General features: G+C 52.7%; 1 protein-coding gene across 1 annotated transcript in view; it reads left to right on the forward strand.

Moving 5' to 3' along the window:
• The window catches only part of GRIP2 (glutamate receptor interacting protein 2), a 56,950-nt gene that overhangs the window by 23,941 nt on the left and 20,204 nt on the right, over nucleotides 1-12,805 (forward strand). Inside the window, exons 2-11 of the mRNA XM_047095201.1 lie at nucleotides 3,888-3,968; nucleotides 4,243-4,378; nucleotides 5,271-5,416; nucleotides 6,088-6,174; nucleotides 6,686-6,761; nucleotides 7,981-8,126; nucleotides 9,235-9,382; nucleotides 9,495-9,664; nucleotides 11,747-11,872; nucleotides 12,201-12,350. Of these exons, the coding sequence (XP_046951157.1) occupies nucleotides 3,888-3,968; nucleotides 4,243-4,378; nucleotides 5,271-5,416; nucleotides 6,088-6,174; nucleotides 6,686-6,761; nucleotides 7,981-8,126; nucleotides 9,235-9,382; nucleotides 9,495-9,664; nucleotides 11,747-11,872; nucleotides 12,201-12,350 (1,266 nt within the window). The remainder of the gene's footprint in view (nucleotides 1-3,887; nucleotides 3,969-4,242; nucleotides 4,379-5,270; nucleotides 5,417-6,087; nucleotides 6,175-6,685; nucleotides 6,762-7,980; nucleotides 8,127-9,234; nucleotides 9,383-9,494; nucleotides 9,665-11,746; nucleotides 11,873-12,200; nucleotides 12,351-12,805) is intronic.

The following is a 12,805-nucleotide window of genomic DNA, read 5'->3' on the forward strand; positions in this document are numbered from 1 at the left end:
GCCCCTGGTATCTGTTGAAGGTTGTAATTCACACTACTCCCCTGGTTCCAGAACCCCTGAGCCAATATTTCTATAAATAATGCCTTGGCAGGCACTGAGGGAAAGGAATTGCAAATTCTCTCTGGACCCTGGAGGGACCTGCCTTCAACCAGGCTGAATAAGATTCCCACAGGTGAAGCCCTACTAGAGATGAACTCACAATCCAACAATTACCAAATATACAAGGAAGTAGTTCACCACGAGGGAGAGTCATCAGACATCCCAGACAGCAGAAACACCTCTCAAGAGTCTGAGATAATAGAAAATTGAGTAATAGATGAACATTGCAAAGATTTAAAATTATTAGAGACCTGTAAGGTGCACTAGATAAGGAAAGAACAATATATGACAAGGATATAAGCAAAAGAACCAAACACAACTTTCCAAAACCAAAATTGTACTCGTTGAAATTAGAAACTTACTGAAGTTGGGAAAATTTGAATATGGAGTGGATTTTAATTAGTAATTTAATAATGAAGGAATTAAAAAAAATATTTATTTATTTTGGGGCACCTGGGTGGCTCAGTCGGTTGAGCGTCTGACTTCAGCTCAGGTCATTATCTCACGGTTCGTGAGTTCGAGCCCCGCGTCGGGCTCTGTGCTGACAGCTCGGAGCCTGGAGCCTCCTTCAGATTCTGTGTCTCCCTCTCTCTCTGCTCCTCCCTGGCTCACACGCTGTCTCTCTCTCAAAAAGAAATAAAGATTAAAAAAAATTAAAAAAATTAATTTATTTTGGGCAGAGCACAAGTGAGGGAAGGGTAGAGAGAGGGAGACAGAGAATCCGAAGCAGACTCTGTGCTGACAGGCTGACAGCAGCGAGCCTCATGTGGGGCTCGAACTCACGAACCGCAAGATCAGGACCTGAGCTGAAGTCAGACACTCAACCAACTGAGCCACCCAGACGCCCCAGAAATCATTTTAATTTTGTAAGGTGTGATAGTGATATTTTTGCTATTTAAGAAATGTGTTCCCACTTTTTTAAATGCATACTGAAATATTTAGAGTGTAATTTCATCATATCTGGGGTTTGTTTTAAAGTATCTCAGCATAAAAATACATGGGATAAATATGACAAAGTGTTAATAATTGTTAAAACTAGATGTTGGGTAAAGATGATTCATTATACCAGTGGTTCTCAAACTTCAGTGTGACACAGAGTTGCCTTTGCAAAACACAAAATTATTACATCTACACAGAGGAATCTGGAATATATAAAGATTTGATAACAAGAAAACAAACAACCCAATTTAAAAATGAGCAAAAGGTTTGGATAGATATTGCACCAATGAAGATATATATGGGTGGCAAATGAGGAAAAGCGTACCACATCATAGTCATTAGGCAAGTGTGCGTTAAACCACAATAAGAAGGGCACCTGGCTGGCTCAGGCAGGGAGAGCATGTGACTCTTGATCTCAGGATTGTAAGTTTGAGCCCTCACTGGGTGTGCAGTTTACTTAAAGTCTTTAAAAAAAAACACAGTAAGAAGCCTCTACATATCTGTTAGAACGACTAAAATTAAAACAACAACAACAACAAAACAAAACAAAAAAAACAATCCTACCTGACATTGCCAAATACTGGTGAGAATGTGAAGCAACCAGACCCCTCCTACATTACTGGTGGACCCACAAATAGTGCAGCCACCCTGAAAAGCAGGTTGGCAGTTTCACACAAAGTTAACCTCATCCTTACCATGTGACCCAGAATCCCATCCCTGGGTATTTACCCAAATGGAACAGAAAGTTATGTTCAAACAAAAATCTGTATGCAAATATTTATTATGCCCCCTGTGAAATTGCACCAAACTGGGAAGAGTGGAAATGTATTTCAGTAGGTGAATGGCTAAGCAAACAGATGCATCCCTGCAGTGGAACATCTGTCAGCAATAAAGAGGAGCAAACTGGGGCTCCTGGGTGGTTCAGTTGGTTAAGCATCCGACTTCGGCTTGGGTCATGATCTCACGGTTCATGAGTTCGAGCTCCTCATTGGGCTCTGTGCTGACAGCTTAGAGCTCGGAGCCTGCTTTGAATTCTGTCTCCTTCTCCCTCTGCCCCTTCCCTGCTTGCTCTCTCTCTCTCTCTCTCTCTCTCTCTCAAAAATAAACATAAAAAAACTTTTTTAAATAAAAAAAGAGGAACAAACCACTGATCCATGCAAAACAGGAGTGAATCCCAAATGATTATGCTAAATAAAAGAAAGTAGACTTAACAGCCCACATACTTACTACATGATTCTATTTATATGGCATTCTAGGGAAGCCAAGAGTATATATAGAGAAAACAGATCAGTGGTAGTTGGGGGCTGAGGGTTGGGCAGGGACTGGTTGGTTACAAAGGGGGGAGCAAGGGAAAATTTTGGGGGTGATGGAATTATTCTAAATCTTGGTTGTGGTGGTCAGGACACATTTCCCAAAACCCAGAGAAGAGCACACGACAAAGAATTTTAATGTCTATAAAATTTAAAAAATAGGTGAAAATGTTAAGTTAGGGTAATCTACTAAAACATGTACACATGCAGATTGCTGGACCCCCATCCTCAAAGTTTCTAATGTACTACGTCCTAGGTGGGACCCGAGAATCTGTTGTTTCTGACTAGCTCCCAGGGGTTGCTGGTGCTGCCGGTCTAGGAGCCATGCTTTGAGAACCTCCGCATTGTACTATTCTGTTTTCGTTATGTTTGAAATCTGTGAAAACTTCTTAAGGTGAGCGTTTTCTAGAATTAAAGCTAAAGGAGACAGACTTCTCGGAGAGTGTTTTCTAGAATTGAAGCTAAAGGAGAGAGACTTCCGGGAGAGTGTTTTCTAGAATTGAAGCTAAAGGGGACAGACTTCTCAGAGAGTGTTTTCTAGAATTGAAGCTAAAGGAGACAGACTTCTCGGAGAGTGTTTTCTAGAATTGAAGCTAAAGGAGAGAGACTTCCAGGAGAGTGTTTTCTAGAATTGAAGCTAAAGGGGACAGACTTCTCAGAGAGCGTTTTCTAGAATTGAAGCTAAAGGAGACAGACTTCTCGGAGAGTGTTTTCTAGAATTGAAGCTAAAGGAGAGAGACTTCCGGGAGAGTGTTTTCTAGAATTGAAGCTAAAGGGGACAGACTTCTCAGAGAGTGTTTTCTAGAATTGAAGCTAAAGGAGAGAGACTTCCGGGAGAGTGTTTTCTAGAATTGAAGCTAAAGGGGACAGACTTCTCAGAGAGTGTTTTCTAGAATTAAAGCTAAAGGAGACAGACTTCTCGGAGAGTGTTTTCTAGAATTGAAGCTAAAGGAGACTTCTCGCGGGCTGCCAGAACATCTGAGAATGTGAACTGTAAACGATCAAGTGCAGTCCTCGTGAACGAGTGCTGAGTGGGTCCATTCGACTGAGTTTGCTCACGGTCAGCCCCGTCTCACCTGTGCCGTGGTGCCTGCATGGGAGAGAGTTGCCAGTCCCGGCAGTTGTGCAGGCACAGCCCCCGGGTGGTGGGGCCCCAAGACCTGTGATCTAATCCAGATGGCATGACTCCCCAGCTGTGTGACTATGGGCCTGAGTTGTCCCGCTTGGGGCCTCCGCTTCTCTATCTATACAGTGGAATGATACTCAACCACAGGATGGCTGTGAAGCCCCAGTATGTGGTGGTGTTCAGAAGAAGGTTATTCCACTCAAGGGCAGAGATGGAGCCTCCTTTGGGAGGAGAAGCCAGGAGGACCGCCCCCCCGCCCCGCCACCGCCCAGCAGATTCAGTCGGAGCCGGTGACAGGAGGGAACCCCTTTTACAGGTCACATCCATGAAGCAGAAGAGTCCCAAGGCAGAAAGGTTTCACCTGCACGGAAATGAAAGTGGAACTCAGGGCCTTTTCTCTTTCTTGCCTGCAGACGATGGACCTTACTCCAAAGGGGGCAAGGATGCAGGAGGGACCGATGTGGCCCTGGCATGCCGCAGACAGAGCATTCCAGGTGATGAGCCTCTTCCCCTTCCCCTTTCTCTGTCCTGGAGGCACAGGTGGCTCAGAGCGGGGGGGTCAGACGGCAGTGGCTCTGCCGATAACTCACTCTGTGACCTTAGACCGGTCACTTAACTTCTCTGATCCTCTTTGTGTAAAAAGGGGATGATCTTACCCAGCATTTTGCAGCCAGGTGCTCTGTTTACCAAGTGTGGGTCTCATTTGTATTGGAGCTAGGGGCCTGGAATTGTGCCATACTGCCTGCTCACCCCCCCATCTGTTGACAGAGGAGTTCCGCGGGGTCACCGTGGTGGAGCTGACCAAGAAGGAAGGCAGCACGCTGGGCCTAACCATCTCAGGTGGCACCGACAAGGACGGGAAGCCCAGGGTCTCCAACCTGAGACCGGGGGGGCTCGCAGCCAGGTGAGGATTGGGCTCCGTGGGGCAGGAGGAGGCGGGCAGGGGCCAGCGGAAAAGGTACCAGGGCTGTCGGTAAAGCCATCAGTCAGTTGTTTCCAGAAGCGCCCCAGTGCTCCTTGGAGGGAGGCCTCCGGTCGGTGGTGGCTGTAATTCTAGGCCCCAGCTTCTTCTTTTCCCCTTTACTCAAGGGGCTGGCTCGACCACAGCATCCCACTCTTGCCAGGCCCTCCAAGCTTTTGCACATGCAGTTAACTTGCCAGAAGGTCTGTTCCCCACTGGCAGCCTCCTATTCATCCATCCACACTGCCTCTGGGAGGCCCCCCGTACCCCAGGCCCAGGCGGCTCCTCTGCTCGGCTCGCATGGCCCTGCGTGCCAGTTCTGCACACATCACTCTGGTTTTTCCTGTCGTCTGGCCTATGCGGGTCCCTTGGATCAGGAGTTCCATGAGACTTGGGGGTTAGCCTCTCTGTTGCCACCTCTCTGGGCCTCACACAGGGCAGGCGTCGGTAGCGTCCAGTTGAATAGAACAGAAGATTAGTGGTTAGAAGCCAGGGTGAGCTCTAGGAAACAGCAAATAAGGAGATGATCCAGCCACTCTGTGGGCTCCTCTGAGGCTGGTCGGAGCCTTAAGTATGAGGGCAACACCCCAGCCGGAGGAAAAGCAGGCAGGCCGGCATCGGGGGAAATGCCAGGCCTGGGTGTCAGACAGGTGTAGGTTAGAATCTGCACTCTCTTACTGACCCGCTGTGTGACCCTGGACGATGTCTGACCTCTCTGAGCCACTGCTTCCCCATCTGTGACATGGGGATTCGGAGATCATAAGGATTCAACAGAAGTGTGGGTGTGAATGCTGGCACCTTCACCGTGCATGTGCTCTGGCCTCCTTGCTCCCAGGAGTGACCTGTTGAACGTGGGCGACTATATTCGGTCAGTGAACGGGATCCACCTGACCAGGCTCCGCCATGATGAGATCATCACCCTGCTCAAGAATGTGGGCGAGCGCGTGGTGCTGGAGGTGGAGTATGAGCTGCCCCCGCCCGGTGGGTGCCCTTGGACGGGGAACTTTCTCCACTGCCTTAGTCATGGGTAGACACAGCTGCCTCCCTGCCAGCACCTGGGTGGTGGGGACCAGCTGGGTGGGTGGGACCTGAAGACCGGCCTATGTCACACCTAGGGACTTCGGCTGCAACTGCAGTGTGGTGTCACCAGGAGGTGACAGGGCCCTGTTTATAACCCGTTGTCGTTTTTTACATGTAGCGTCCAGATTTCTTCCTCATGGCGGAGGGGGGGGGATGGTTTGGGGAATGGGGGCTGAAACAGTTATTCCCAGCCCTACTGGTGTCTTCACCCCGCCAGCTTGCACAGAGTACAGTGGGCAAGGGTTTAGCCTAGCTCTGAATTTTCAAAGCTGGTCTAAAGTCTTAAGATTTGAATGACTGGAATTCAACCCTGGCCTGAGCCCATAGCCATGGACTCACGTCTGAGTTCTGTCGTGGTCTGAGAGGTCTGGGCAGGCCTCTCTCTAAGTGGGTGTTAAGGTGAAGGGTCCCTTGAAGTCTTGCTTGTCCTACCTGTAAACTGGGGTGGGGGGAAGTTTACCTTCCCTGTAATCTCTCTCTGGTCACCCAATTCTCCCAGAATGAGCTTTGGGGATGTCTGTGGCTTGGTGATGTGACTGAGGTACTCAAAGGAGCCCTCTATTTCTCCCCAGCCCCTGAGAACAGCCCAGGGATCGTCACAAAGACAGTGGACGTCTCCCTGTACAAGGAGGGCAATAGCTTTGGCTTTGTCCTCAGAGGTCAGTGTAAGAGTCATACTTGGGGCCAAGAGGTGGGAAGGAGGCTACTGCTAATTCCATGTGTGAACACATGCTTTGCTTTAATGAGGTTGTAGGGATAGGTATATGGATAGATAGGATCGCTTCTTGCTTCTGACTCTAAAGAACCCAGGGCCATTAAGTCAAATGTTAAATGGAAACATTTGCCAAGCAATGAAGGGTGCATGATTGCTGGGAGTGAGATTGAGAAGAAAGTTTGGAGCTGCCTAGCAACCAGGGCAAAAAGGGAAGTAGGATGAGATCATAGGAAGGGAAGCAAGCCATTTAAGAAAGGATTTCGGTCACATTCCCTACTTTTTGTTCCAGCTCTGGGGATTTACGGTTGGTATCTTACAAGAGGGCCCGTGAATAGAAGGGACAGGTCCTAAAACAGATTTAGTTAAGGGAGCCTGTTTAGGGGCTGAGTCGGGGCCTCTAGGCATCAGGGAAAGAGTGGGTAGATGACTGATTCCTCTTGTTGAGTTCTGTCCAGGGGGTGCCCATGAAGACGTACATAAGACCCGCCCGCTCGTCCTGACCTGTGTCCGGCCTGGCGGCCCTGCAGACAGGTGAGCCTGAACCAGAAGAAACCTTACAGCCTTTCCCTGCCCTGACTGCCCCCAGCTCCTCTGTGAAGAAGGCAGACCAGAAACCACTGTTCTCTAGATGAGCAAACTGAGGCTCAAAGAGAGGACACACCTTGTTCAGAGTCACTTGGACTTGTTGGTGGAGCAGGACTCAATGCCAAACGGGAGAGACCCCAAGATCTTTCCTCCCCAACAACCTACTGTCTCAGGGGTGGGGAGGGAAGCAAGCCTTGGCGTTATGTTGTTCTTCCCTTCCCTGGCTTTAGTTTTCCCCATCTGTGGCATGGGGCGGATACTACAGCCCCTAGGAGTTGCTGTGAGAGATTCGGGGGCCCTGTTAGCAGTGCCGCTATGGCCTCTATAACGCAGCCTCTGGAGTCCTGGCTGTGCCACCCTGCCTGCCTCTGCCTGGGCATAGCTCAGAAGGACCAGGCAGGCAGGGCCAGGAGACGAGAATGTGGGAGACGAACGTGTCCAGTTCCCAGCACCTGACCCCTGACCTCCCCAGTGGGAGAGTCTTGGCCATTTTAAGAGAAGCCTGGAACGGCCCTGTCAGAAATCTAAACCCATTCTTGGGACAGAGGCTGTGATGAGCTATTCATAGAACCTCCCAGAATAGCTTTGGCCATCTGTTGGGGCAAGCACTCCAGGGTGGAGATTTGACCCAAACCGAGGTGAACCCCCACTCAGGCCCCTCTCCCGGGGCCCCTGCTGAATTTGTTCCCAGGTGCATTTGTCACCAGGCCAGAATCACTGCTGGGGAGCCAGAGTGGGGGCAGTGAGAGCGGACCTCATGACGGGCAGCATGAAGCCTCCAGACTGCCCCGCCCCTGATGCTGTGTGGCCCTGACAGGGCTGGTGTCCTTTCTGGGCACTGGCATTCTCTTGTATCCCTGGGTGTCCCCACTCAGACGTTCTAGGGTTGAGCTGGGGCTATGAATTTATTAAGCACCGAGAAAGGGGGGAGCTGTCAGAGCTGGTCGCTGGTCCCAGCTATCCTTACCTGCCTGCTTCATTTATTCAGCCGCTTACCCATGGACTCCCTCCTACGTTCCCTCACTCATCATTCCGTCCCTTTCTCCTTCACCCACTGCCTGCCCCTCTCTGTCCCCCGTGCCCCAACCTTTCCCAGCACCCTCTCGGGAGGGCTGTGCACAGTGCTCACTGAGGCCGGGCTGGCTGACCAGGCCCTTCCCTGCAGGGAAGGTTCCTTGAAGGTGGGCGACAGGCTGCTCAGCGTTGATGGGATCCCGCTGCACGGGGCCAGCCACGCCACTGCCATGGCCACGCTGCAACAGTGCAGCCATGAGGCGCTCTTCCAGGTGGAGTATGATGTGGCCATCCCAGGTGAGTTGGGGGTCTGAGGACTAGGGTTGGGGCAGAAAGAGGCCCAGGGCTTGGGGCAGGGGGTAGCAGACCCAAATCCTCACCACTGCAAAGGCTCTGTGACCTTGGACCAGCACCTAGCCTCTCTGAGCCTCTCTGGGCAATAAACACTATGTGTCAGGCATTGTTTGAGGCACTAGAGATCCAGGTGAAAGCAATACAGACAAGGCCTCTGTTCTCAGGGAGCTCACCTTCTAGTGGGGAGAGGTGGACAGTAAACAGAATAAATCAAATATGGAAGGCATCAGATAGCAATAAGTGGCATTCTAAAAAAAAAAAAAACAAAACAAAACATCAGGGAGAGATGGGAAAGGCTAAGAGACAGAAAGGTGATGGTGGCTGGACCAGGCTGGTTGCCTGGGAAGCATAGATAGGTTGCATTCAGGAAATATGATGAAAGTCGATTTGGTCTGATTTGCTGACGTTTGGACACAGTGGTGGGGGTTGGGCAGGGGCGTCGAGAGCACAAGGAGCTAGGTTTCGTATTTAAACCACTGGGTGTGGGGCGCCTGGGTGGCGCAGTCGGTTAAGCGTCCGACTTCAGCCAGGTCACGATCTCGCGGTCCGTGAGTTCGAGCCCCGCGTCGGGCTCTGGGCTGATGGCTCAGAGCCTGGAGCCTGTTTCCGGTTCTGTGTCTCCCTCTCTCTCTGCCCCTCCCCCATTCGTGCTCTGTCTCTGTCTGTCCCAAAAATAAATAAAAGTTGAAAAAAAAAATTAAAAAAAATAAATAAATAAACCACTGGGTGGGTTAATGGGGGTGCCATTTTCTGAGATGGGAAAAGGTTGTAGACAAATGGCAGGCTCTCCATAAGTGGGAGCACCTTAGTGTTGTCTAGCAGAGCCGTAGGGTCAGAGCCCCTCAGAGCTGAGTTCCTGACCCTCCTCTGCTGCTGTTTGTGTGAACTTGGACAAGGCCTTTACCTCCATACGTCTCAGTTTACCCGTCTGTAAAATGGGTACGGTAATCCCTCCCCAGCAGTGGGGGTTAAATTGAGATAGCCGACTGAGGCTGGGGAGGCAAGCATTCAATATTTGCATTTCGAACTCTTGTCTCCTTCCATGTGCCAGACACAGTGGCCAATGCTTCGGGGCCCTTGATAGTGGAGATAACCAAGACGCCTGGGTCCGCCCTGGGGATCTCGCTCACCACCGGCTCCCACCGGAACAAGTCGGTCATCACTATCGACCGCATCAAGCCGGCCAGTGTGGTGGACAGGTGAGACACACTGGGTGCTGCCCCCGTAGTGGCCAGGGATGGACGGGGGAGAGGCCACCTTGAGCTCTCTCTGGCCAGACCAGCCTCCCCTTTCATTCTCCCGCCCGGCCAGGAGTGGGGCCCTACATGCTGGAGACCACATCCTGTCCATTGACGGCACCAGCACAGCACACTGCTCGCTTCTGGAGGCCACCAAGCTCCTGGCCAACGTGTCAGAGAAAGTGCGGCTAGAGATCCTGCCAGCACCCCAAAGTCGGCGGCCCCTGAAACCGTCAGAGGCAGGTGGGTCCCCTTGGAGGGTCTCAGCCCCCAAACCTGAGGGCAGATGGGGAGGATTGCACAGGGTCCCAGAGGCCTAGGACTGTAGCCCTGGGCAGGCTAAAATTTACTGGAACAAATGTCCGCTCCCATGGGGAAGCTCAGACTGTCAAGTGCAGCAGCCGAGGCTGGGCCGGTGGGGCAGAGAAACAACTTGAATGTTTGAGTGTTGACAGTCTGCTGGGGTGGGTGTCCCAAGGCTGTTTCCGTCACTCTTTGTATTAATAGAAATACAACGGCTAGACCAAGGTTGGGGACAGTCCTTCTGTGCTCTGTGCTACTCAGAGCTTAGATCTGGGGCTCAGCTTACCGTCCTCAGCCGGACCAGAGGGGGCAGCCAGTCAGTCAGGAGGACCGAGAGCCCCGCCTTTTGAGGAGTTGGGGGCTCCCAGACCAGAGCAGAGAGCTGGGTGCGAGGCAGTCCAAGAGCAGAGGAAGCAGGTGGTCTAAGAGACCAGAGGGCAGAGCTGAACTTGGGGCAGGGAAGTGCCTCTAGCATTCCAGACCTTGGGCTTTGGGTTCAAATGCCAGCGCTGCCCCAGCTGAACAGCCTCTGCATCTCTCAGCCTCCGTCGCCTCGTCCGTAAATGGGAGTGAGGACCCCACATGCACAGGCTTGGGAGAAGTTAACCGAGGTAGAGGATAGAGCACAGCCCAGGGGTGTGAATCCCAGCCTGGTACGCCCGATTGATCATCTGGGAGAGAAAGAAACCCCTCAAATAAAATGCGGGGAGACAGGTGTTGGGGAGGGTCCATCTGTGTGGTCTCTGCCAGGGTCTGAAAAGGCCCCATCAAGCCACAGCCAGGGCCTGACACGGAAGGCTTTGGGGCTTGAGCTGGAGTCACATATGGAGCACCTGCTGTGGGCTGGGGCTTCCCATGGGTCGCCTCCTTTCATCCTCAGGATGAGTCTGTGAGGTCAGTATTGCTGTTATTCCACTTTCCAGAGGAGGTTGAGGCAGCTGAGGCTCAGAGAGGCACCCCTGAGGTGCCTCATGAGGGCACACGGCTGCCGACAGCCCTCCTGGCCCTTGTGGGCCTCCGCTAGGTGCCAGGCACTGCTCTAAGCACGTCCTATGTGGTAGCTCGTTCACATCCTCCCCGTTATCCTGGGAGGCAGCCACTATCTTAGCCCCATTATACAGATAATGACAGTGAGGCACAGAGGGGCCAAGTGGCCTGTCTCAAGGACCTGGCAGCTGGCTCCTGAGTTGGCTTGTGTGCCGTGCCCTCCCTGTGTGGGATGGAGGTGCTGCACAGGGGGTGGAGTCACTGGGCTGAGATAGCTGGGTTCTCACTCATCTGTCCATGGACACGTTGCACCAGGCTGGCCCCCCCGAAAGCCCCACAGCAGAAGGAAGAGCCAAGGCGGGACCTGGGGCAGTCTGGGAGGAGGCGTTGCATGGCAGCCGGTTTAGAAGATCTGGTGGGGCAGGTGGCGGAGGCAGGATCGCTGGAGTCCCGTGGGAAGCAGATGGAGGAGAGTGCAAAGAATTCATCTGGGGGTAAAGCCTGAGCAAGTTTGGAGGGCAGGGGGCGGGAAGCCAGAGCAGCTTCAGACTGCAGTGCAGGGGTGAGCAGACCTCGGCCAACTCCTCGGCCCTGGAGCATAGGTTGCCTCGAGAGCCCAGCATGGGGCAGAAACAGCCAGGCCCTAGTGCCCCCATGTGCTCAGCCCCTGGCCAGGGCTGCCCAGGCCACAGCACCGCAGTAGATCCTAAAGGCGCAGGGGCCCAGTGGGGTCTGTCAGCCGCGCTGCCCAAAGCTGATGGGCCAGTTCTCAGGCTGGGCCTGCTTTCCCTCCCATCTTTGCTGCCGCCTGGCTGAGAGCTGAGCACAGTGCCTGGCACGTAGTGGGGGTTTCGGGACACATGAGCGGCATCCGAATGAATGCCTGGCTTGGCTCTGGGGAAACTCAGGCTGTCTGGCCCTGCTCTTCTCGCTTCATCTTGCAGATGGGAGCCTGCCCTCCAGGGGGGCGTGGTGAGTCCAGACTCGCTCAGTCCCTAACACCTGCACCTCTGTCTCCTCTTCCTTGGGTCACAGTGAAGGTGCAGAGGAGCGAACAGCCACATCGCTGGGACCCCTGCGTGCTCTCCTGCCACAGCCCGCGGCCCGGCCACTGCAGGACGCCCACCTGGGCCACACCTGCCGGCCAGGACCAGAGCCGATGTAATGTGCCCATCTCACCATGGCTTGTGCATGTTTCATAGGGGAGGAAACCAAGACGCAGAGAAGTTAGGGGGTCTGCCCGGTATTACCCAGCACATTAGTGGCGACATGAGCCTGGCAGCTGGGTTTCACCAGGTCTGTGAAAACCCTGCAGTCTTTGAGGCCCAGAGTGGGAGAGACTTACCTGAGGTCACACAGCCAGTGGTTGAGGTGAAAGGGGGAGTGCGTCCCCGTGTCGCCTTGTGCTGGGGTGGCTGCCTAGCACCCACTGTGTGGCAAGGTGGCAGGCCCTTCTGGGATTCACGGGGCTGTGCTCTCATCTCCCCAGCCTTGTCCTCGACTCCCTTTTCCTCGCCGACCATGAATCATGCCTTTCCCTGCACCAACCCCAGCACCCTTCCCCGTGGATCCCACCCTATGAGCCCCCGGACCACAATGGGGCGGAGGAGGCAGCGAAGAAGGGAGCACAAGAGCTCATGTAAGTAAACCATGGGCTCTTCCCTCCGCTTTGAGCTACATGTATGCCTGATCCTGAGAGATTTGCCGAAGAATGGGGGCATTTGGGGCAGGCCCCAGTTCTATGTTTGTGGGGTCATTAAATAGCATGAGTGGTATGCCAGACTGCCTTGGATGGTTGGGTAGGTTGTGCAGTGTACAAGGATGCACCTGATGAGTTCCAGTTGCTTTGTACATTTATTATGGAAAATTCCCAGCAGGTGATAGACCTCACCATCAAAGAGGCACCTCACCTTAAAGTGCCTTGAGGAGAGGATACCTGAATCTGAAAAGCTTTCCTCTTTCAGATTTGCACAAAGGTCTTGCAGGAACTCCATTTCATTTTCTTTCATTCTGGATTCGTTCTGATCCATTCAAGGAGAAAGTGTGAGCGTGGTGCAGCTACGTCTTTACCGCTTCTCTGACATTTTTTAATTT

The sequence above is a fragment of the Lynx rufus genome, unplaced genomic scaffold (assembly GCF_022079265.1).
Source record: "Lynx rufus isolate CCGP_SWC_20201006 ecotype Redwood Valley unplaced genomic scaffold, mLynRuf1.p SCAF_4, whole genome shotgun sequence".
Classification (NCBI taxonomy): domain Eukaryota; kingdom Metazoa; phylum Chordata; class Mammalia; order Carnivora; family Felidae; genus Lynx; species Lynx rufus.